The 27,011-nt window shown below is 41.9% G+C and overlaps 1 protein-coding gene across 3 annotated transcripts in view; it reads left to right on the forward strand.

The window, feature by feature from the left end:
• The window catches only part of sfswap (splicing factor SWAP), a 130,519-nt gene that overhangs the window by 3,660 nt on the left and 99,848 nt on the right, over positions 1 to 27,011 (forward strand). For all 3 annotated transcript variants that reach the window (XM_079525068.1, XM_079525069.1, XM_079525070.1), the window contains 5 exons: positions 1,817 to 1,942; positions 7,082 to 7,164; positions 16,141 to 16,363; positions 19,151 to 19,248; positions 19,849 to 20,017. In XM_079525068.1, the coding sequence (XP_079381194.1) occupies positions 1,817 to 1,942; positions 7,082 to 7,164; positions 16,141 to 16,363; positions 19,151 to 19,248; positions 19,849 to 20,017 (699 nt within the window). The remainder of the gene's footprint in view (positions 1 to 1,816; positions 1,943 to 7,081; positions 7,165 to 16,140; positions 16,364 to 19,150; positions 19,249 to 19,848; positions 20,018 to 27,011) is intronic.

A 27,011-nucleotide genomic window follows, 5' to 3' on the forward strand; every position in this document is an offset into this window, starting at 1 on the left:
CCCAGGTCTGATATATGGGCTTAATATTGATGACATCACGTGATGTCATGAGCAGTGGTGTAATGGTGATTATTTTTCAGTACCACGGAACATCATCACGCACACGCACACACGTGCACGCACCTTCCTACATGTGTGCATCGCGGCATGCGCACAGAACAGCTGATATAGCCTAAGCCTAGTCAGTGAGAGGCTGTGAGTGGATTTATTTGTGAGCCATACTGCCATTGATGCCATATCTCCATGGGAGATCCGTCTTAAATATAGATACAAATCAAAATATTGTGAAATCACTGACCGTATACAACAGAAATCTGTCCACCACACCACAGAACATGCGCATTCACGCGTCCTGAGAATTGTGTAATTGCCATTCATACCAGACATGGTTGAGAATTCTGATTCTGAGACTAAGTTAGAGCAAAATAGAGAGTACAAGGAATGTAATCACACATTTCTTAACCACCAGTAACTTTTGTTACCTTCAAATCCGATGGGAAGCAGCCACAAATCTCAAAGAAGGAATATACGCCCTCTAAAAAGCCTTGAGATTCTTTTTGAGTGGTGCAACCACTCCTACAACCAGCACTGTCTGTCTGTCTGTCTGTCTGTCTGTCTGTCTGTCTGTCTGTCTGTCTGTCTGTCTTTGTCCGTATGTTTAGGGTACTGTTGCACCACTCACTTCAGACAGGTCTGATTTTCTTTGTAGTCCGGCAGCCAAATACCGATTTGGTATATAGTATTTTTTTATTAGCCTAAAATATTGTCTATATACCACTTGCTGACCGGCTGTCGGTATTGAGCAATTTGTTTTATAGGGGTTTATATGTGATCCTACCATTAACACCCTAAAAGGCAAGATTTTCACATTTTCATTATGCTTTATATAGCAGCATGTGACATGTCAAACTATGGGGTTTCCATGATTCTGAATCCATTCCAAGCATTAGTTTTGCATAAAAAACACTCCTTGGGCTACAAACGGCCATAGCCCAAAATGTGCTGACCTCATCACATTTCATCACATTTGTGATTACGGCTATGGCCGTTTTTAGTGAGTGTTTTTCTGCAAAACTAATGCTGAATCTGAATCCCGGATTGGGCCTTTAAGTACAATTGCGTGAGAGAGTCTAGCGTGTCTTGATTTGTATTGTAGCTCGCACACATAATTCATTCATCCCCAACCTGGTTTGCCCTTGAATGTGGTAAGCTTGACCCCATTCACTCAGGCTGTTACCCATCTGCCCATTGAAGGGAAAGCAGAGAAACATTAGAAATATTAATGGTGCTTGACTGCTTGGTAGAATTTTGCCCTTGCTTGATGAAAAGGGGTTGTGTCTGAGGAGAAGTAGCCATTATGTTTTCAGTTGTCCTCTGTTTTCTGTGTCTGTCAAAAATGTAGAATAGATCCAGAGTCATTATGCAAAGAATGTATTGCATGAGCTATGATTATCATCCTAAAGAATGTGAATTAACATGATGAATATCTTTATAGGTGAGATTTTCCCGCTAGCTGTATTATTATTATTTTTTTAAAGATTTCTTTTAGCTTTTTCTGCCTTTTATTGATGGGTTGAAAGTAATTTGACAGGAGATGGGGGGGGGGGGGGGGAGACACACGGCAAAGGCCGTCGGGATCGGGATTCAAACCTGCGGCGCGCCATCAGGCAGGCTCAGCAGCCTAGGTGCCCAGACGGTTGGGCTAACTGTCCGGGCCTAGCTGTATTATTTGAATGATACTGAACTAAATGTCTGTTAAATGAAATGATGAATGTCGTTGAGGTTAATAATCATTTTTCTTTGCGTTTCTCATCAGAGGAAGAGTACAAGCGTCTGAGTGAAGCTCTAGCTGATGAAGGCACCTATAACGCAGTGGCCTTCAAATACAGCGCTGAATATTATGACCCCACCCAGCCCACTGAGGATGAGGACAGGGAGCATGGTGAGAACACACACACACACACACACACACACACTGTCATGTACTGTACCTGGCGAAGGCCATATCGGGTCAAAACGCTTTGCAATAAGACTTGTTTGGGAGCATTCAACAGAGTGTGATGTGGGAATATGTATACATTTAAAAAGAGATTGTGATTTGTGACAGAGATTGCTCCCTATTACAGCTCACAAAGCCAGGTCATAATAACAAAGTGAAAAGAGAAGTCAAAGACTGCAACACTAATAAAGCGTACAAACAAAATTAGCCACCAAATAATTTATTACAAACAAAACATAATATAACATTACCTGTCATACTGAGGGTTGGATTACAAAAGTACGAATGTCCTCCCTCCCTCCATGTTTCTGTCTGGGTCATGTGATGCGATGACAAGGGCAAGGGGTAGGGAAGGGATATAATATTAATATTCTATTGTATTTATTGGATATAATAAAGGACTGTCCATTAGTGTGGTTACCCAAAGGGCAAACAGACTAGTTATTGTCACACTACCTTTTTATTATTGTTCCTACCTAACTACCTAACGTCCACTGTGATAGGCCTATCTCACAGCCCGTTTTTCACGCCCACTTCCGGTAAATAGTGGTGACTTTAACATGAGCATTTACACGTTTTTTTCTCTGGAGAATCTAAGTACATTTTCTAATGTAAAAATGTGACAGACCAATATTATTATGAAGCAAACAATATGGTAAATCAGCTCGAACAGATTGAACAAACCTTACCTTGAGAAAACAAGTTGTAGACTTCTTAAATTACCTCTGTTAACATGAAGCGTCTATGGAGTGACGTCACGCTATCACCACTAACCCCGAAAGGGGGCGTATTAAGGGGGGCGGGGAAATTCTGTGAGATAGGCTTATTGGCCGAGCTTTGCATAACGTTTGTAGTAGCTAATTGGCTGTTGGTTACGTAACCAATCTATGTTTTACAATCGTTTATAAAGACATATATTCCCTTGCAGGGGCAGAAGACCAAACTATTCAAGTGTTATAGAAAATTTCAAATTACTTTTCAAGAGAGTTAAGAGCGACTGCAGCAACCACACTTTGCAATTTTTCAAAATTGCGACTTTTCTAGTTACATCTGTAATGGAGACAAAACTTTGGACCTGACCAATGCCAGATTTCTGGGTCCGATTTTGGAGAATCCTATCCCATCCATTACTGATGTGAGTGATATTTTGTCAAAAAGTGCAACATTTTCAAATAAATTTGACCAACAAATTAAAGTTAGTGTGTTGCGGGTTCGAGTCCCAGTCCTGGCGACCTTTGCTGCGTGTCTTCCCCCATCTCTCTCCACCTTTCCTGTCAAACTACTGTAAATCTATCAAAGGCAAAAAACCACCCCAAAACTTGAGTCCGAAAACACCGTGGCTGCCCAACTGCTCATGATTTAAGTCAAATAATGGCTGATGTGGCTCTTCTTTGGATCATAGTGAACACATCGAAAAGAAGTCTGGCTGTCAAGAAATGTACGCACCTCCAATGTAGATTCCGCACATAACTGAATATCTCAATGTTCTGTGTAGTCTGCAAAATGTGATGTTAATTCCTTGTTGTCAGTATGTTTTTATTACCAGTGAAGGCAGTGATAGTCAGGTTTTCATGGATAAACACTACTGAAGATTTCCTGTTTATACACACATACTACACATGCATACACTTGGAGTTACTTGGAGTAACCTTGTTAACACACCAATTGCGGGAGAAGGATTTCTACGTGGTTCAAATCCCAACGGTCCGATGCGGGAAAGGGATTTCTACGTTTACCGCATGTTTTTATTGATTACTTTCAATCGTCTTTCTACACACCCGGGCACTTTACCAACTAGCATTGGATGATGGCACAACACTCCGATAACGTGATCCCCAAAAAAAAGAATAAAATGCCTCTCCCCCTCCCTTCCTGAAAACAGGATGGCAGGCAACCCCCGTATTGTCACGTAATGGCTGCTCGGAGACTCGCATGCAACTCCGGGCAAAAGAATGGCTTCATACCAAGCCGATCGTGTCGGTGCAACAGGGTGCACCTCTTCTTGTTTCTCTCTCTTTGTTTCAGGGAGGGGAGGGCTCTCTCCTCTGTGTTTCAACGGAGGGGTTGTGTGTGTAATCTGACCCGAGTGTGACTGCAGTGTCTGTCCGTCAGATTTCTGTCTCCTTTTTTCTTCATATTCAAACAAAAAAACTCACGGATTGTATCGGCCCTCGGCGAGCGGTTATTTCTTTATCATGATGATCAACGCCGGTCAGATAGAACATTGCAAATGTGTTGTGTTATTACGAGAGTTGGGAAGGCTTGACAGCGATACTAACCGCCTCAGAACAGTCGTTCCACCTCGGAGGGAAAAACAGCAGGCGAACACGGCTATCCGAGTTGGAACGATACACAGCGTCTGACATAAAACCGCTTCTAATTAGGCTTTCTGTTCAAGAAGAGTACGTTACTACAAAAGCAGGTGTTACATAAGGTGCATATCTCCAGAATGGAAGATGGTAAAATCACAATTGTCTTTGAAAATTAGAGTGGACAAGTTACGCTTTCTTTTGAGGTATGCTGTGTGATTCTCGCTATAAGAGAACATTTACTGTCGGCTTAGGAAAAGTTTGTTCGTCCAATGCTATCATGTAGCAGCGAGGGACATGCAGTTAATTAGAATGGTCAGCAATCACTGTGTTAACTGGCTGGGCGCTGCCAAACTGGCGTCAATATTCAATTAAGGAGGATGGGCATGTTTAAGGATGGTGGCTGGTGGCTGTTAAATACGAAATGGAAAACATGTATACATATTGGCTTACCAGCCTGAAAGAATACACCACCAAGCCAAGGCTTACTACTCCAGCTCGCACTGCTATATCACTACTACTTTCCCAATTCATGGTAGGCTATTATTCCTATGCAACAGAGTGTGCCTTAAAGGGGCATGAGAATAATAGAAGACAATTTATTTACAATGTTGTGCATCGGTAGATTCCTGCTATTTGGGTAGCTAAATCTGTGGTTTTCCTGTTCCTGGGTTGAAAGGAAATATTTGGCGCAGCTCATTGGATATTTGCTCTTGGGTTACGTTTGCTCCGCCAGGACGTTGGCAGCTTTGTCTTGATTTTGCACATTATGCATAGGCCGGATCACCCAAGTCTGTTATGCATTACCCGTTTTAACAATTGTCAGAGTATCCGTCTGTCTGTCTGTCTGTCTGTCCAGGGCAATTAACATACGTAGGATTTGTCCAAAATCGCGACGCCAGGGTTGATATACCCCCCATCTGATGGGTGATATTATAAGCAGAGGCATGGATCATGAATGATTACTCCCCCATCCCCCCAGCAAATCTAACCTGTGGGACTGGATTAGGAGTTGCACTGAAAAGACAAACAGCCCTGGACCGACTCCTGGAGGGAGTCTGACTGTTTCAGTTCAGATTTTATACGCTTCATGAGATTTTATGATCTAAACACCATTGTTAGGGCAGCCTCGTGCTGTCATGAATTATTCATTGACACTTGTCCTTATTCTTTTGGGACTTCTAAGGATTCTGTAGAGCTTTCAGTGAAGCATATTTACTCAATAGTCACTGCTTAGTCTTGATGATAACGTATGTATTGATGGGCGTAACACTTGGACCACTGGTTGTATGTAAAAAAAATCACACCCATGTGAAGTGAGGGGCGCTCTTATCTTACAACATCGAGGAGGGAATTCGGTATAGCTTGGAGCAGCAATAAAAGTTATTTTATTCAATGATTAGGTGATGTAATGATGATGTAAAACACACTGTGTAAAACAAACATTACATTCTCTTTATTATTAATGGGATTTAATGTTTGTTTTAGGGACAAAACGAACATTAATTTCTCTTCATTGTCAATGGCGTTTTTAAAACAAACATTGAACTAAAAACAAACATTAAACCTGTATATAGGATATATACAGGTTTATATATATATATAATGGTAGGTCGTGCCCGGCATCTCCATCACTTGCTCTGTAGGGTTTTCATTGCTCGAATTTGTCCTATACTTTATCAGAGACACCTGGGGTGCTGACAAAGCCACAGGACAAGGCCCATATATCAGAGCAGTCACTGCAACTGCCAAGACTGCATGTCCATGTCACATGTCCTCCCTTCTCTCCATGTCCCATGTCCCCCCTTCTCTCCGACTAGCCAAGCCGTTCATCACTCAGCCTGCCAGCATCTCCACTAACCAGCATTCAGCTGGAGTTTTACCTGTGTATCCGCAGCTTTAAATTATAGATGGTGGCAATGTGTAGCCAGTGCTCACGTAGCTATGCAGTCTAGGTGTCCAACTGTCCCTAGGAGATGGTAACTTACTTACACCTTACACCCCTACTGGGGTATAGGCCGTCGACAAGGGACCTCCAGAGTTCTCGGTCACTCGTGTTCTTTTCAATCGGCGACCAGGTGTTTCCCAGTCTCCTGGAGATGTCAGGTGAGCGAGACATTTACTCACCTGACTGAGCTTCAGCATGGTTCAGCTGTAAATAATACATTTCCGAAGGTCTGAAAAATATATATCCTTAGTCACTAGATGGATATACTGTACATTTTTGTGATAAGAAATAACACGGGATGTCATGAAATCACTAGGAGCCTTATTCAATTGATGGATCTACAGAATGACCTGGCCAAATGTCAGGCACCAGATTAAAGTAGCGTAATAAAACTGCATCCATTAAGCATAATGAGGTCGCAAAGAAAATGGCAGCGTTGCTCCACAGCTGGCACGTCATATGTACGATAAATGGCTGTGCCGCCTGCATTTGTTTGCAGACTCCACAGTGATGCACTGAAATAAATGTTTGTCTCGTTCCGGTTAACCTTTCACACATACAGATGTTGGATGAAGGAATGAAAGTGTTTTTGTTTTGTGGTACTGCATATATACAGTATATTATGTTGTTTGAACAACTAGGCTATGTTACGGGTTCTGACTCCTCTTGGAAAACTAAAAGTGAAACTTTTTGAATGCTGCTGGCTGTTTGGCCAGAGTAGCTGGTGATCACTGTTTGTTTGTTTTGTTATGAACAACTGCGGGGTGAATTTCACACTTTTGTTCTCTTTATTCTTTCCCACTACCACTATCACCAAATGCACAGCAGAAGAAGGAGCAGAGCAGGAGGACAGCGAGGAACCCTATGTAGCTCCACCAGGACTGGCCATCCCTCCTGACGTTGAACTGGTGAGTGGGTCGCGACCCCTCGGGGGGTCGCCAAATTATTTTAGGGGGTCCCCAAATTATTAAAAAAAAAAGAAAAAAATAAAACGTTTTTTTTTAAATTTTTATTTTCACGATTTTTCAAAAATAGCAGACCTACAAGCTCGTAGCGCGCCACTCGGTGGCACGCTATGAGCTTGTAGATCTGCTATTTTTCAATAGCTAAATTCAATAGCTAAATTATAACTATATTATATAATATAATGCTTAAAACACCAAAAGGGGTTCCCGCCCAAAATGGTTTAAGGTTATTGTAGCAGTCAATTTATATTGGGGGTCGGGAGGGGGCGGGGCGGGGGTCCCGAGACGTTGCCAAAGCATTTCCGGGGGTCCCCGGCCAAAAAGGTTGAGAACCCCTGCTATTGATGTCTGCTTTTTAGATATCTGCATTTCTAGCTCCTGTGGAGGTCGAACTGGTCTGCAGCTCGCAAGACTAAAGTGCGCAACATGAAGCAGAGCTTCATGGGTGCTTCCAACAAACTATGACAATCTCATAGAATTCATTTATATAATTATGCAGGTGTTTTCAATAACCATTTTAATTTGTTAATGAATTAAAAAAGATATATTACACAGTGCATAACGACAGGTTGAACGTTGGGGATGGCCTATAGATACCACAGATTTTCTTTACTATCCGATACCAGGTAATACCAAGGCTATGAGATGTTTATACATCGCCTATCTATGTCCACATACAGTAGTTGAAATTGTATAAGAGAATAAGATTGTGACCACCGACCTTCAGAATCGGAAAAGAATACTTGTGTTCTATTAATAGGACTGTGTAATTTGTAGCTTTATCATTTTAAAACACTGTGAATGAGCTGATACATTATGTAACATAGCATGTAAGTGGCATTGGTGGATAATAAAATGTTAAACATCTTAAACTTCACTTAAAAATCGAGTGGTGTTACTACTAGGGTTTAATATTTTCCCGGATTTGGCTCATTTTAAATCCCGGGAATTTGCCAACCTTTTCCCGGGAATTCCCGTTGGGGAAAAAAGAAAAAAAATCAGCCTCTCAAACCCATGGCTTGTTCCAATGCGTAACGTGCGTCGGGTCAGCTATCCCCCAAAATAACAGTCGAGACGGCGTTTCATGGCGTGTTGACAGCTTGCAGATCTGTTCTTTTGGACACAACATAATCAATGGTGTACGACGCGCGATGGAATATAGGCTACAACCAAACATTTTTGTAACCAAATAAGCCTGTAGGTAGTGCTGTAACATTACGTGGACATGGTGGGCAACATATATGGAACTTGACGATAATGCAGTGAACATTTAATTGCGTTATTAAACACAATAACGAGGCCGCAGCGCACATGATCCATGAAACCTTCCCTCACAGACAATCCCATGCTCTTATCAACATATTGAACAAATGCAATGTTAAATGAAGTTGGATAGCTAATGCAGAGCCAAACATATGTGTTTACTCCCGCCGTTTTAATATTTAAATGTTATGATGAAAGGCATCGGTTTGTGCGCCTCGCTACTGTGGAATGAGATCGGCTGAGCTCCACGCAGCTGAGCTCCGCACGCGCGTGTGCACGTGTGTGTGTGATATCAACGGGCTGGCGGTTTACAGACCAAAAAAACAACCTCCGGGACGACGGGTCCCGAAGCCATTTCCCGGGCGGGAGATGACGTGCTCTGTACCCGGGAAGCCCGGGCTCCCGGTATTAAAGGCGTAGTGAAACGGAAATGGTGGACATTTTATTTTGAAGTTTCAGACGGTCTCAAGTTGAAACACCGCTATGAAGTTTCTGAACCAATCAGAGTGTCGCATCCCTTCAGGGGATGGGACGGTAGCTAGGGACGGTAGCTATGCTACGCAGGACAGGGTGTGGATGTTTGTTTACAAATCAGATAGTCGTCCAGCTTTACCAGTTTACTCTTATGTGGCTTATTTCTACCCTATAATGTTTTCAGATACATTTTTTTAGCGTGATGATTAAGTTAAAACCGAGTAATACACTCTCTGGATGTTATCTTGAATGGGAATAAAAACGGAAGATATCTGTAATCAGTAGCAGCTGTGCAGCCTGTGCTGGACGGATGCGGAGATATGGGGAATTCAACGGGTGAGCTTCATTTTTATTGGCTTTTATCGCTGTGGGCCTCGACACGTCATCACGCAGCACGTTTTCGTTTTCAGGAAGTAATAAAAAATATATTTTTATGGACGTTTGATATAAAAACACACAAATGAGAATTTTCCCATTTTTTTGGCATCCATTGTTAGGTATGACCATATGATGACCACGGATATGGTCTAAAAGTGTGAAAAATGTATTTTTCATTTCACTACACCTTTAAACCCTAGTTACTACTGGTGCTGTTTTACTATTCATGTATGAACCGACAGCTTGTAGATTTGCTCTAAATGAAAAAAGCACAACGTGTGCTGCTAACATATAGAGATTGCCTCTGTCTAGTATTATCATCCTCATTTTTTTATTGAAAGCTGTTTAGCTGTCTAATCCAGTTTGATACATCTGGGGGTGTTTTTTTCTATCTCAAGGGAATCTAGTTATATTTGCACAACACAGTTATTTTTGTGGTAAATGTATAGACGAATGCCCTCTGTGTAACGCAAAAATGACAAGATTGATTGGGAAATGTGAATGTAATTGCTCCTGCAATATGTTTCTTTACAAAAAAAGAAAACTGCACCAGAAATGAGAGTATTAATTATTCATCAACAGCAGATGGCATATGCAAAGTAACAAGTATGTGATAAATATACATACATTTTCAGGAGGCTTTCTTGTTTCCCTGAAATTCTGCCTCGTAGATTTAAAAGTAATTGAAAATGCATCAAACCTGTCCCAGGTTATTAACCCATTCAGGCCTGACGTCGAAATAAAAAAAAAAAAAAGTTTTCTAAATCATGACAATTTTCGGAAAGATTTGAGGCACATTTTAACGATTTTTCAAAAATAGCAGACCTACAAGTTCATAGCGCGCCACCGAGTGGCGCGCTATGAACTTGTAGGTCTGCTATTTTTGAAAAATCGTAGATCGTAGCTTGTAGATCTGCTATTTTTCAATAGCTAAATTATAACAATGTTTAAAACACCAAAAGGGGTTCCCGCCCCAAAATGGGTTAATGGTTAATGTGGTTAAACGCTAACGTGACATGGATGCGTTCCAGGTCTCAATGGGTTAAGGCCAGCGGTTTCAACCATCACTTGGTTAGTTTGTGTGCAGTGGAGCCACAGTGCCTTGTATCAGACAATCGCCCCTCTAGATGTAGGCAGTCTAGAGATGATACTGCCTGACCGACCATGTTTTCCACTTTCATCTTCCCACTGTATGCATGAGAAGAAGCCATACTCGTATACTATGCTGACTTGAAATATGGTATGAAATATGGGGTGTATATATAGGTTATCCCATCTCCATTCCATATTAAATATTTAATGTCTGTTATTTAATATGAAATTACTCATGTATATGCATGCTACTCACCTTTGTTATAATTTCAGAATATTAATATTATCAATTTTAGTCTTGTATAATTTTCTGTCAGCGTTCACCCAGCCTAAATTGACATTGGTGCAATTAGCCAAATCTAGTTAGCTTGGATTGATGGCCCACACAGCTGCACACTCTATGCAGTTGAATGAAGGAGGTGTAATAAATCACACACAAAATACAAAGACAATTATGCACCTATAATATGATTTAGATGAAGCTCTTACAATTAAGGTTTTTATTTGCGATGTTCATACCATATCACTTGTACATACACTATATATTACATTAACATGTAACATTAACAACAAAAAAGGATTTGTAAGTTATTGTTCATGCATTATATTATCTCTGCAGAATTCCCTAAAAAAGTTGCACATGGGTCCGTCTCGGGCTGGGTGTTATTGGCAAATTCAAACAATACCTTGATATATCGACAATTCAACAATCATTTGGGGATGACTATCGATTTATTTGTCTAGTGTTTCTGTTTTTCATTTTCTCATGACAGCAGCAATAGTCATCCCAACATTATCGTCACAATGTCAGTATCGAGTATTTGGTCAAAGTTCTAATATTTAGATTTTATCTACTGTGGATCATGAAGGTAGTACTGTTGACTGACTGACACTGCCATCATTAGGGCCCTGCCACAAACGACAACAATACAAATGGAAGGTCAGTCTGAACAGACAAATCTAGAGCTGATTTGAAATGTATCAATAGTGTTCACGAAGCTTAAGTCTCATGGGAAGAGATGCTAATTCAACCTGACTCCTAGCGTTGTAAGCACGGAGGAGGTCATTACAATCCCCTTCCCAGTGGATAAAACCCCTATTAACATCCGTTTTGTTTTTTGTCACGTAGTCAGAAAGGCTGCAAATTGGCATTCATTCCTGGGACAAATTATTCTGCAGTCACAGTATTTATTGGCCAACCTAATGTTCCCTTTTACGACACAAGAGAGCTTCTCCTGATGAAGGGGAAGTAGAAGAAATAAGGACCAAGGAATCTACTAAGTGTATGCACTGTATACACACTTATACAGTGCATATGTATTTCACTAGTATTTGCCCGCAAAATAGATGTGTGAACTGGAAAAAAACGATTTACAAGCGTGGTGTGTCAGAGATTACAGTATGCTGTAATATTTATTTTCAATCCAAAGTAAAAGAGAATTTGTTGGAAGTAATTAAATGGCTTTGCAAATCCCCCAGCCCCATGACTTTCCATCATAATTGCAAGCAATCCCACAACAATTATTGTCATCGGTTTGGATAGTTGTAATAATGCTTCTGGGGGGGGGGGGGGGAAGAGGGAGAGAGACTTTCAGAAACTTTACAAATGTGCTTGTTTTTTCAGTCTTTGGAATGCACTAATTTCTGATGAATGCAGCAGACATCCTTTTAGTTGTAATGGTGGATACAGTTCCTGTAGTCAGTGAAGTTCTGTCCCCATATGATCTGGTCGATTGTGGTGCATTTGTGATGTTGAGCGTGGCACACCAGAACAAAGAAGACGAAAAAAGAGGCAATAAGGCATATTCTTGACTTCTACTGGCAATGAGAAAAGAGTAAATCTTTGTGGAATTTCCCATGTTAAAAAAAATGCATACTTTATTCCTCATCTAACATAAATGATTAATTTGAAAATGTAAAACATTTTTTAAAGCAAATATAGACCTAAGAAAGTATGTATTTGCCCAGGCGGTGGCGTAACCGTCTGGGCACCCGACTGGTAATCCAGTCGCAGTGTGCCGCGGGTTCGACTCCCGAGCCCGACACGGCCTTTACTGCATGTCTTCCCCCATCTCTCTCCCGTTTCCTGTCAGCCTACTGTCTGTCCCTTCAAAAACCAATAAAAGGCGTAAGCCGCAAAAAAATATCTTAAAAAAAAAATAAAAAAAAAGTATGTATTTGCCCTAGGCGTCCTATGTAAAGTAATAGGGGCTCAGCATGAAACATGCCCAAATTAAATCAACCACCATAGAATAGGACAGAATATGTGCCGAGAGTTAAAACACCCCAATTAGCAATCACTCTGACAAAACGCTCAATTCGACAGAGTCTTAGAAAAAACAATACACGTGACACTTTCAAATCAAACATGAATTATTGCTCTATGCACCTGTATTTATAGCCAGTCCAAAAACAACATCCGTAAAGGTTATTATCTACTATTCATGGTTTTTCATCTTGGTGAGAAATAATTTTGTTGAGTGTTGCTCCTCCCTCGCTAGGTACTTAATGTCAATGATTCATCATTGAAGGCACACAGTGGCAGCAATAATAATGGATCATTTCTGGTTCTGCTGATTTCCATCCTGTGTGTTTTCTAAGTGATTTCAACACTGAACGTTAGTGCCCCACATGAGAGTGCTTTTCACACACAATGAGGAAATGACTTATGCCCTTATTATGAGGTAGCTGTTGTTCTTGAAGATGGAGTGCGGTGATTTTTGAAAGCCCTGCGCCCGCCTTTGTTTGTCTTCTCCTACCAAATCACACTGTTTGCACAAATCTCTCCATGCACACCACCGACTGCATGCCTGTCCAGACATAACGCATTATGTTGCATCCACGCAACTGTCATAATTACTGTACAGTTTACATTTGCATGAAATACCATGTTATTGTGCAACGTTTCATGGTGATGCAAATTACATCACATTTTAGGCCACTCCCCTTTCCACTGTGCACACACACACACATTTTAACCATTTATTTATGTCCACACAAAGGATATGCATACAAGGACACAAATATTATAGGTGCATTAAAGTTACATCTGCAAAGTCATGGCATGTGTTTTCATGATACAACAGGCATGTCACTCAGTACTCTATGGGTATAAGTAACAGCGTCTCCGCCATATATGACGGCTGCCAATTATAGCAGAGACACCACAATACTTTGCCAGCCTTTTTGCCTCCTTTTTGGGCATCCCAAGTTGTTGGAACCCTCTTAACAACCAGTCTGTGCATATGCCCTAGGCTGCCAAATATAAAGACAAATAGACTCTGCACCTATAGCCCAGCTCTGAGATGTTATGTAGAAGTGGTTGGCATTTTATGACCTTGGTCATAAAGGCTTCCTCTAGGCTGTGGTCAAAGGTGCAGGCTATCTCTAATACAGACACTTCTCTACAGTACAGTACAGTATGGTACAGTACGGCACAGTACAGTATGATACAGCACAGTGTGCTACAGTAGAGTAGCGGGGACAGTATTGCACAGTACAGTATGGTACAGTACCGTACGGTACAGTACAGTACAGTATGTTACGGTACAGTATGCTACAATACGGTACAGTATGTTACAGCATGGCGTACGGTATGGTACGGTACAGCATAGTACAGTATGGTACAGTACAGTACGGTATGGTACAGTACATTACGGCACGGCACACTGGATGGCGTGGTGCTAGAGTGAGACCGGCCAAAGGCCGGTCAAATTCTAGTTATTATTATTATTAGGTATAGTAAATGTACAGTATTCGTTAAAATGTCGTCTTTATGTGGACACGCCCACTAGTTCATTAAGTATGCCTGGTTTGCTTGATGGGTGGTGATCCACCTGAACTGAAGCCGCACCCACAGCTGTTGTTGTATGATAAAGGGGGAGGATGATATTGTGATGTCACTATATCACTGTTTTCATTGGCATGTTTGACTGTCAAGGTTTCAGCCTCCAGGAAGAAACCCTAAATACAAAGGGAAGACATCATTGCACTTAACAACCACACCAAGGGGTCTAAGTCTAATGAAGTACTGTCACCTCATAAACAAAAATCACGGCACTCCAACTTTAACCGATTTAAACCGGGAAAGCATCTGTGTTATTTTAGATGTTGGCTATATACTGTACATGGCAACATCCTTTTTTTTTTCTTTTTTTGGAAACTTCGGATTTAGAACAGCATGGCACGAAGCAAGCTTGTATATCTGCTATGTTTGAACATTTTCGAAAAATCTTGAAAGTGTATAATTACAATTTTCTTCTGGGGGTCCCTGGCACAAAACCTTCTCAAATGGGGGTCTGTGGCCAAATACATATGATTTTGGGGGTCCTTGGGACAGAAACGTTTGAGAACTACTGATTTAGAAGCCGGCATTTGTAGAATCAGCCTCAGGTCTTAGGGTTAAACGTATTGCCTTTGTATGAAGAAGTTTGACACTCAGAAGAGCATACTGGCCTAGTTGGTGTGCTAATATAATAATATTTTCAGTGTCGTGCCTTGAGCATTTTTGTTGAACCGCTGCAAAGTGCCAGTAAAATCCATTGTAATTGAGCTCTCTGTCTGTCTGTGTATGCAGCGTGTATGCCACGCTGTTAATGTGTTCACCAGAGGGTGTGAAAAAGCCACAACAGTGTGTAGGTGAATACAGACAGGCTTGGCTCAACTACCGCTATGCACATCTGTAGGTTGCCTTGATTATAACTGGTACAGAGACGATCTCCTGCAGACCTGTTTCCCTTATTTGGTTACATGCTGGTTGGTAGAAATACATATTTTTCATAAGAAGCAGAGGTCGGAATACTGTTACAGCTACATTTTATGAATATTAAAATGAGAACCTTTAATCCGAGTGCATAGAGTTAATTAATACTATGTATCGTCCCTCCTTAAACCGTGTGAATTCTTGAGAAACCCCAGTGGTATAGTAATATAAGGAGTATTAATTAAATTACTCCAGGCAGCTCAAACAAAGCTTTGCAAGTACTAGTCCCTAATTAATACCAAGCTTACGCATCTGACAAAATGGTCCTGTTGGTGGTGCTACAGCAACCATCTAATGTTTAAAACTTTAGATGGATTTAAAATTCATACCAAATGAATTGTAGGGCCATGGCCAAGGGGCATGACAACCCACCTATCCTAGTCGTTCAGGTTCATGTTACTCTTATGGGTAACACTCCTGAGGTGGCACTTTCTGTGTTGTCAGGAGGACAGCGCTTGGCTTCAGTATTTTCTTTAGTAAATCCCATATTTACAGTACAAAATGCCTGGCCCCGACTCACTGATACACATTAGGTATAATTTACCACTGAACGTGTCAAAATAGACCTTTGAGGGTTGCTGTTTTGCTGCCTTTTCCTATTCCGTTTCTCCTCATATCCAATAGGGGTGTAACAAAAAATCGATTCAAATTAGAATCGTGATTCCCGTTATGAACGATTCAAAATCGATTCATAATTTCCAAAAATCGATATGATATGAAATGTAAGCTTACCCTAATCACAGTAAACATGTCTTCAGTCATTTTCAAGTTACTGTAGTATAGTCACTTCAGTTGGCTGGAGTATATTGTGATGAAATCCTATGTATTGAATCGAGAATCGGAAGAATCGGTGTAACCCCTTTTCACTCATTGAATGAAGTATATAACAGATTCAGTGTATTAATTATTTTTAATCTATTTTCTGCTTTCTATTCTTGTCTTTTCTCCAGCCTGCAACAACGAAGACCCATGCGATCATTGAAAGGACAGCCAATTTTGTGTCTCAGCAGGGGGCTCAGTTTGAGATAGTGTTAAAAGCCAAGCAGTCTGGCAACTCCCAGTTTGACTTCCTGCGCTTTGACCATTACCTAAATCCTTACTACAGGCACATCTTGAAGGCCATGAAGGAAGGTCGATACAACCCCGTCCCTGACAAGAAAGAGCAGGCACAGGGTGAGTATTTCAAAACAGTCACTACTGAATCAACGTACAACATTTTAGTTTGTAAATGTTTTGTCCCTTTTAATTATTTTCTATTAGGCTGTTTTTAAACTTTCTTTTCTAACTCACAAACAATAACATAAAGAAGACTGTGTATAAAGGCCTCTTAAGTCCATGCTGCTGCGCCGAACTGCAACATGTCCTAAGGTGCTACTAGAGGAAAGGCCATAGGGTCATCAAACTGCAACATGTCCTAAGGTGCTACTAGAGGAAAGGCCATAGGGTCATCAAACTGCAACGTGGCCTAGGTGCTACTAGAGGAAAGGCCATAGGGTCATCAAACTGCAACATGTCCTAAGGTGCTACTAGAGGAAAGGCCATAGGGTCATCAAACTGCAACATGTCCTAAGGTGCTACTAGAGGAAAGGCCATAGGGTCATCAAACTGCAACGTGGCCTAGGTGCTACTAGAGGAAAGGCCATAGGGTCATCAAACTGCAACATGTCCTAAGGTGCTACTAGAGGAAAGGCCATAGGGTCATCAAACTGCAACATGTCCTAAGGTGCTACTAGAGGAAAGGCCATAGGGTCATCAAACTGCAACATGTCCTAAGATGCTACTAGAGGAAAGGCCATAGGGTCATCAAACTGCAACATGGCCTAGGTGGTACTAGTGGAAAGGCCATAGGGTCATCAAACTGCAACATGTCCTAAGGTGCTACTAGTGGAAAGGCCATAGGGTCATCAAACTGCAACGTGGCCTAGGTGGTACTAGAGGAAAGGCCATAGGGTCATCAAACTGCAACATGGCCTAGGTGGTACTAGTGGAAAGGCCATAGGGTCATCAAACTGCAACATGTCCTAAGGTGCTACTAGAGGAAAGGCCATAGGGTCATCAAACTGCAACATGGCCTAGGTGGTACTAGTGGAAAGGCCATAGGGTCATCAAACTGCAACATGTCCTAAGGTGCTACTAGAGGAAAGGCCATAGGGTCATCAAACTGCAACATGGCCTAGGTGGTACTAGTGGAAAGGCCATAGGGTCATCAAACTGCAACATGTCCTAAGGTGCTACTAGAGGAAAGGCCATAGGGTCATCAAACTGCAACGTGGCCTAGGTGCTACTAGAGGAAAGGCCATAGGGTCATCAAACTGCAACATGGCCTAAGGTGCTACTAGAGGAAAGGCCATAGGGTCATCAAACTGCAACATGTCCTAAGGTGCTACTAGTGGAAAGGCCATAGGGTCATCAAACTGCAACATGTCCTAAGGTGCTACTAGAGGAAAGGCCATAGGGTCATCAAACTGCAACATGTCCTAAGGTGCTACTAGAGGAAAGGCCATAGGGTCATCAAACTGCAACATGTCCTAAGGTGCTACTAGAGGAAAGGCCATAGGGTCATCAAACTGCAACGTGGCCTAAGGTGCTACTAGAGGAAAGGCCATAGGGTCATCAAACTGCAACGTGGCCTAAGGTGCTACTAGAGGAAAGGCCATAGGGTCATCAAACTGCAACGTGGCCTAGGTGGTACTAGAGGAAAGGCCATAGGGTCATCAAACTGCAACGTGGCCTAGGTGGTACTAGTGGATAGGCCATAGGGTCATCAAAATAGTCAATCCTATCTGCCTAATAAGTGATGAGATAGTATCTTGCGTGAAAGGTTTATACTTTGGCCTGAGGGTGGTGCCAAAGGAAAGATCATGGGGTCACTCAAATAGTTTGGTTCCTCTTCCAGGCTGCATGACTGCGCTCAATGAGTTTCATTTGATTTTGAGATTGTAAGTGTACAGGTTTGGCCTGAATGTGGCGCTGTATGAAATGCCATGGGCACACCAAAATCAGTAGGGGTCCATCTGGGGAGCATGAAGGTGCACAACAAATCTATGGCAATCCAGCAAGTACTGTAATTTTCAAGGTAACTTGTTTGGAAGCAAAGTGGTGAAAACGACATGGCCATCCCACCCCTCGTGGGGCAACATGTTTTCTTTGTCAACAGTCAATGTTAGTGTTTTCTAATCACTAGCTAGTTTGCTTGGCACCATTACAGAGTGAGGGTTCATCCCAATGTTCCAAAGACCTAGGTTGAATAAACAATCAATGTGTGAATGTGTGACTTGACTATTGATGGAGCCCCATGGCCCGATGAAGATCCACAGGATCGAAACGTTGTCAGACTAACAAATAAAGAAGTATTTTTTTTGTACCATATATGATGGTCCATCCATCTTTCAACTGAAGTCTCTTTAGCCCAGCACCCACCTGTTGATGTGCGTATTCTACGTCCTCTCTTAAAGGAGCATTCAGTGATTTGGGTGATTTGGAAAACCACCCAATCCACCCCGGTAACAAAATGTGCACATGCACGCTCTACAGTGGGGGGAAGTGCAACAGGCCAACAGCATGTGCACCAAGGCCCGCCCCCACTCGATCATGATTGGAGGAAGGCCCCTCTCATCCTGATTGGATGAAGGCTTTGCCACCCGCCACCAAAACTGAAACTAGGGTTTTTTGACCCCAGGGGCTCACTGGGGACAGGGAGGAACTCATTATATGGTCAGCACACTCTATAGTAGGGAGGATTATCCAGAAAAAAAGAAAAAATAAGTGATATTTGAATTAAGTCAAATCACTGAATATACCTTTTAATGTTTGACTATCATACATGTAAAACATACATATCAGAGGTGTAATAAATGAACAGTCCTACAGAACAAAACAACATACTAAATTATGTTGTGGATCATTAACTTATCTGCTGATTATTCACGGCTCCCTTCTTTCTTTCCCGCCCCCCTGTAGAATCACAGTCTGATTCAGACGATGATGGTGACGGCAACTACCTTCATCCCAGCCTGTTTGCTCAGAAAAAGTGCTCTCGTCTGGAGGAGCTGATGAAGGTAAAGCAGCAGGATATGAACTTCTCTCCGAGGGCATTTAATGTTATTACTTCCAGTAAGCCTGCTCTTCTACTGAGCACAGTCTGAAAATCCCTGACTTATATCCTGTCGACTGTGGTGAGAGCATTGTTATGAAATGGAGGCAGTGCAGTCTCCCTCCTATTACTACAGTCTATTATTACTACATTCCATTTCTGCTCCCAGCTGCCCTGTCAGGAAAGCCATTCATCTTTGCCAGCTCAGGAAGACAGGAATCCTGGAGTCTTTGTAGAGAAATGTAATGCACTAATCTAAAGGCAGAGCCGTATAACTGCCATCTATAGAGACTATTCAGGCCACACTAATTTTCTATTAAGAATTCATATTGCATCTTTTATTGGGTTTTAGTACTCTAAATGTATCTATGAATCTCTCTTCCATATAGCGTTTATAAAGTAATTGCTAGCAGATCTGTGCTAAATGTTTGCGTTTACGTACATACAGTGTATAGCAATTTACGTACACTGATTTGGGTCGAACATTTGTACCTTTATGTTAAATAATGGAAGGACGAACATCAAACTTTAAGTTCCTACCAACTACCATTTTTGTTTGTCGTAGCCTCTTCAAGTCATGGACCCAGACCACCCACTGGCTGAGCTTGTACGTAAGGAAAGGGAAAGAAATGGTTCTCCTGCTCCGCCTCCTGCCATGGTACCCATACCCACACCGGTAGAAGTGGCAGAGCCAATTGTATCCAGTCAGCCACCAGCACAATACAGTGCTGACCGTGAGTACAGTTTTTCATTTTGAAACAGTCAGAGCAACTGGGTAGTCGTCTCCATACCTTAGGGATATTTATGATGGCATTGAAGTGGCCTTATTCATCTCTGTTTAGTTCTGGTCTGCTTCATTTTGTTCCTTGGTATTCGTTTTCAGACGAGATTGGCTAACTGGTGATTGTTATTGCTACCAACCAAAGAACAACTTTGCTCTAGAAATAAAAGTTGACATCCGGTGTTCACCAACAGGCCTCATGTTTATTTGTTTGGGCCATTTTATTCTATAAGAATAATAACCTGCTTTGGTTCATTGTTCAGTCCTGACTGATGATCAGTACATCCATCTGTTCACCAATTTGATCCTGCACAACATATCTAATCTCAAAACCTACTGACTGGATTCTCATGGAATTTACTGTGAACTGTATTGCTCCCCACATGACTGACTATTGACTTTAATGACGACCCATTGTGATTATACAACAATATATATCCCCCCACACACACACACACACACACACACACACACACACACACACACACACACACACACACACACACTTTTGAGCATTCTAAGGCGTCGCTCACATACAGTATGAAAGACAGTGTGCTCTCTTGCTGTCCTTGGGGGAGAAGGGGGGCAGAGCAGATCGCAATTCATTTTCAATGGGAGTCACATGGTTTTGACAAGAACAAGCTTGCTCCCTGCTTGCTCCATGGAGGGAGGAGGGCAGAAGACAGCCATGGAGCAAGCTTGTCTCGTCAAAACCATGTGACTCTCATTGAAAATGAATTGCGGGCCTGGGCCATGGCTCAATGGTCCAGGCACCTTGGCTGGTAATCCAGTCTGGCAGTGTGCCGCGGGTTCGACTCCCGATCCCGACGGCCTTTACTGCATGTCTTCCCCCATCTCTCTCCCCATTTCCTGTCAGCCTACTGTCTGTCCCTCCATAAAAAATATAAAATAAAGGCGAAAGCCACAAATTAAAAAAAAAAAAGAAGAAAAAAAAAGAAAATGAATTGCGAGCTGCTCTGCCCACCGTCAAGGACAGCGAGAGAGCACCCTAGCTTTTATATGTGAGTGACACCTAAGAACGGCAATGTCGGTCAGTTCAAACCTCTTAGGTCTGGTTTATTGTCGCTAGATGTTTTCCATATAGCACAATTTCTCATCAATTCATCAAATCCATCCATCTTCATCCGTTTATCCTGAGTCGGGTCTTGGAGGTAGCAGTACCAGCAGAGCATGTCAGACTTCCCTTTCCCTGGCCACATTTGCATTTGTCTGCCCCGTGGTCTCTTCCCAGTGGGGTGTGCCTGGAAAGCCTCCATGGGGAGGTGCCCAGGAGGCATCATGCCTGAACCACCTCAACTGACACATTTCTATGCCAGGGGTTCTCAACCCGTGGGTCGCGACCCCTCGGGGGGTCGCCAAATTATTTTAGGGGGTCCCCAAATTATTAAAAAAAAAAGAAAAAGAAAAAAGTTTTTTTTTTAAATTTTATTTTCACGATTTTTCAAAAATAGCAGACCTACAAGCTCGTAGCGCGCCACTCGGTGGCGCGCTATGAGCTTGTAGATCTGCTATTTTTCAATAGCTAAATTATAACAATGCTTAAAACACCAAAAGGGGTTCCCGCCCAAAATGGTTTAAGGTTATTGTAGCAGTCAATTTATATTCAAGGAGCAAGGAGCAGCTGCTCTCTACCCCGAGTCTCTCTGTATGAATTTGCAAGAAAGAACCACTGACACTGAATCAAATGCAATTTCTCGTTCAACTTCAATGACATTGATACCAATTGTTTGCTGTGATATGGAGGGCTATTGATAATTTGAAATATTTGTCGCATATTTCTAAAAGGTGTTGACCTTTTAGACGTCCTTTCTCTATTGTTTGTCCCCACTCTAAAATTAGAAAATGAGCATCGGTGAGAGCCAGGCGGCGCCCTGACCTGAGTTAGCTATTTTGTCTTAGTTGGAAAACCTGAAGAAGTCTTTCTTTTTACTTTGTTAGATGATAGGAGATGCTGTTAAAATGGCCAGTGCTTTTCCTTGACGATAGCAGACAGATACAGTACAGCCATGGATTTTATTGCAGTAGATTATGGTAAATGGTGCATTTAAGTAGTGCTTTTATCCAAAGCGCTTTACATAGATTGTGCATTACATTCACCCATTCACACACACATTCATACACCGATGGCACAGGAAACCATGCAAGGCACTAACCCAGGGGTTCTCAACCCATGGGTCGCGACCCCTCGGGGGGTCGCCAAATTATTTTAGGGGGTCCCCAAATTATATTTTAAAAAAAAGATTTTTTTTAAAATTTCATTTTCACGATTTTTCAAAAATAGCAGACCTACAAGCTCGTAGCACGCCACTCGGTGGCGCGCTATGAGCTTGTAGATCTGCTATTTTTCAATAGCTAAATTATAACAATGCTTAAAACACCAAAAGAGGTTCCCGCCCAAAATGGTTTAAGGTTATTGTAGCAGTCAATTTATATTGGGGGTCGGGAGGGGGCGGGGCGGGGGTCCCGAGCCATTGCCAAAGCATTTCCGGGGGTCCCCGGCCAAAAACGTTGAGAAACCCTGCAGTAACCTGTAACTTGACTCCGCCAGATGGTGGCCAGTGATGTAAATAGGTTTTCAATGTAATGAGTCCCGGGATGCAGGGATGGTCTTTTAGATGAGTCCCAGGGACATTTTATGAGTCCCACTTCAACGACATTAGGAGTCATATTTTGCCATTTTTACAAATTGCAGCATTTAACTCCCATTTCATTTTATATGGTTATAATGTGGTTATATGTAGAAAACAGCTAGCTTTATTATAACTAAAGCTAGCGAAATAAACTAGAATAAAAAACAGTACAGTAGTGCTGCATCCCGTGGATGCAGAGGTCGTTGTTTTATTGCGTCCCTTAACTATAAACTGCGTTTTGGGATGCAAAATGCACCCTATTTTAATCTCTGGGTGGCAGTAGAGAGTACACAGGCAGGAGGAGGGAACCTGTGTACTGTCTACTGCCAGCATCTGGAGGAGTCAGGCTAACTAACCTGCACATCTGAAGCAATTAGGGGTTCAGCGTCTTGCTCAAGGACACTTCAACACTAACTCTGGGGGAGCCCGGGATCGAACTGTGAACCTCACGGTTCCGATCCGTCCACTCTACTATTATGCTCACAAGGCATGACAATTTTGCTCCTAAAGATCAGACTTTTTTTTTTTCTATAATTTTTATCCCACGATTTTGTAACCCATTTTTCACAACCGTGTCAATTATCTAATGTGATCCTGGGCTCTACACACCCTCCGCCAACCTAGTCCCCATATATGGGGGACATGGGGAGAGCAACGGACTTGAACTCACGCTTCCTTCATGCCTGAGTGTCCAAGTTTCTCCTTTACACCTGACAGGGGGGAGTTTCCCTGGTTGGACGTAGCGCGTGGAAGGAACACGTTATTCCAACCAGTTCCTTTCCCCTCCATCAGGTGCCCCGGCTGGCCAGGGGGAGGCAGTTTAGAGACCAGGATTACTGCATGTTTTTGTGAGGGTACCTACCCTAGGGGACACGGGGAGAACATGCAAACTCCACACAGAAAGGCCCTTTCGCCAACCCCGCCTCGGGTATGGGCACTGATGACGCGGAGGAGGGCCAGCACCCACAGCGCCCCGAGCGGGAATCGAACCCAGGACCTTCTAGCTGTGAGGCGACAGCACTACCGACTGTGCCACCGTGCCCCTCCTAAAGATCAGACTTTGATTGTTTTTTGTGTCAAAAGTTCCCTGTCAAACCCTGACTTAAATGGATCGAAGACTCCCTAGGCCGGGCCTAGGCAGACGGCTCAGTGGGATTTCACAATCTAAAAGTGTAGCTTCTTTTGAATAGGAATTACCAAGCATCAAGATGTTTCAATGTGACACTTAATGTAGTTCCTATTAGCTTAACAGATCTTAATCAAGAAAACGTTCTCAAGGTCATGATGATAGTCATCTAAACGGGCCTAATCCCAATCCATTACATGCTATAAATCTTTCTGCTGATAGTTGTCGGATGCTGTGGCTACCCAATTAGAGTAAAAATTCTAACAGATGCATTTATATTGTAAGGAGATGGATGTTGTTTAACAAAGGTTCATGGTGCTTACGCCAGTGTTGCTGTTGCACTCCAAGTCGCTCTTTTCTAAATGGTAAATTGGATAGTTGTATGTATTTTCTCTCTTCACTGACTTCATTGATATTGTTCTCAAGGTTGCTAGAACTGGCTCTGGTGATAACTGAATTACCAGTATAGCGGTATTTCAAGGCTTACGATGAGACTGGATGGGGGTTCACTATAAATGTTAATACTGTTTTCTTTTATGTGTATCTTTCTATTAGGCTCCCTCTTGTTGCAAATTTAACTTGGCTCAATGCTACCAAGTAATATAAATCAACAGTGATTGTGTATTTTGTACTTTATTACCAAGTAGTAGACCTTGGCACAGTGCAAAGCTGATTTACTGCTCCAGAGTGCTGACTTATCCAGTATGATTTAACCCATTTAGGTCTGACGTCGAAATTTAAAAAATGTCTGAAAATATGTTGTTCCAAGGACCCCCCCCCCCCCCCCCCAGAAGCAAAGATTTGAGTTAAAAACGTTGGCTCTGAAAGAATATATATTCAAAGATTTGCACTACATTTTCACGATTTTTCAAAGATAGCAGACCTACAAGCTCGTATGAGCTTGTAGGTCTGCTATTTTTCAATAGCTAAAGCATAACGTAATGTTTAATCCATTGAGACCTGGAACGCATCCATGTCACGTTAGCGTTTAACCACATTAACCATTAACCCATTTTGGGCGGGAACCCCTTTTGGTGTTTTAAACATTATGTTATAATTTAGCTATTGAAAAATAGCAGATCTACAAGCTCATAGCGCGCCACCGAGTGGCGCGCTATGAACTTGTAGGTCTGCTATTTTTGAAAAATCGTTAAAATGTGCCTCAAATCTTTCCGAAAATTGTCATGATTTAGAAAACTTTTTTTTTTTAATTTCGACGTCAGGCCTGAATGGGTTAAGGGGTTCCCACCCAAAATGGGTTAATGAATATTTTTCATCTATATTTTATTTTTCTTCCTCCTCCTACATTTAGTTCAACAATTTAAGGGAACATAATGCATTCTCATACGCACAGAAACGGGACCATCAAGATCAGGGGTGTAACTTTTAATCAAACTAATCGATTTAATCGATTACGAAATCAAAAGTGGATCAGTAATGTTATAACAGATTAGTAATTCATCGCTATTTTGGGCACGTTATAGGTGAAAAGTAAAAAGAAATAAACTTCAGAAATGGTAAATAGCTGATCGCATGGTGAGTATGTAGATCAGCTATATTTTCACGACAAAGTATAACATAACGTTTAAAGGTATATTCAGTGATTTGACTTAATTCAAATATCACTTATTTTTTCTTTTTTTCTGGATAATTCTCCCTACTATAGAGTGTGCTGACCATATAAGGAGTTCCTCCCTGTCCCCAGTGAGCCCCTGGGGTCAAAAAACCCTAGTTTCAGTTTGGGCTTTGGGTGGCAAAGCCTTCATCCAATCAGGATGAGAGGGGCCTTCCTCCAATCATGATCGAGTGGGGACGGGCCTTGGTGCACATGCTGTTGGCCTGTTGCACTTCCCCCCACTGTAGAGCGTGCATGTGCACATTTTGTTACCGGGGCGGACTGGGTGGTTTTCCAAATCACCCAAATCACTGAATGCTCCTTTAAGTGGTTTAATCGATTCATTGATGTATTTAAAAAAAAACAACAACTTTATTCTCGATTATTAGATTAACCGAAAAAGTAAGTGATAATAATAAAATAATCTATAGTTGCAACCCTAATCAAGATACCGTATAATATACATTATTTGCATTAAGATTTACATCTGCAGTATATCACTGTGCATAACACCTCATCTACACAGGCAAGGGGCGAGCTTTCTGACGGCGATATCATGCGAAAAAATGTCCTGATATGGAGCGTCGGCCATTGTGTTGCGACGTAACCTGAACCAATCAAATAACCAATAAATAGTAGCGTGTTGATCTCAACCAATTCAAGTGTTTGAGGCCGCGAAACCTCGCTCAAATAGAGACTTCTGCGAGCGAACATAGGAGGGGTGGACAACGTCGTTGCACGCTCGCTGTACGTCAGAACAGACTCATTGAAAAACATGTATTCTAATGAGATTTCATTGTTCGCTCGCTCGCATCGCTGGCAGTGTAGATGAGGTGTTACAGTTCCACTTGAGATACGGTAGTTGTAAACGTCTGATTGGGTCCAGTTGCAGAACTGGACATTAATCTCTATTGGTGAGTTGTGGCCGAAGAACCAAACCCCAGTAAAGAACCATCCAATTTAAATGAAGCAATGCACATCATGTTTCAGACCAAACCTTTCACCTCTCTTCGATACATCTTGACTATTAGAATCAAGTAGCAGCACTTTACCGGCCTTACAACAGTCCAAAGCATTTTGTTTTATTCAAAGTAGCCTACGGTGATTTGATACACTTGTCTTCAAATGCTGGCCGAGGCAACCACTCAAAGGAAGAGTTTCCTCCAGGAATTTAGAAATATCGTTTTTCATCCTCTGCTATTAACTGTATTCTTCAAGGATACATTGCATGGGGTCTTTTGAGGACCCAAAGTTGGCTGCCCTGCATCAAGGTCAAGGTCAAGTTTATTCATATGTCCCAAACTGGGCACTTCGTTTTACAGCAGATAATAAAAGCTCTCAAAGACATTACAAACAGTACAACATACATAACAACAGACATACATATACATTATCACAAGATACTGCATTCACGTCCTGTAAAAGATTCAATCACTAATTGTCATTCTTTACCTTAATTGAATCTTCAGTAGCTGGCTAGCATCTTCCTATATAAGTTATTTATTTACGATGAGTCAAATCCACCCTCACTCAGTTTCTCAATGGTCTTTCTGCG

The sequence above is a fragment of the Electrona antarctica genome, assembly GCF_951216825.1.
Source record: "Electrona antarctica genome assembly, chromosome: 16".
NCBI classification, from domain to species: Eukaryota; Metazoa; Chordata; class Actinopteri; order Myctophiformes; family Myctophidae; genus Electrona; species Electrona antarctica.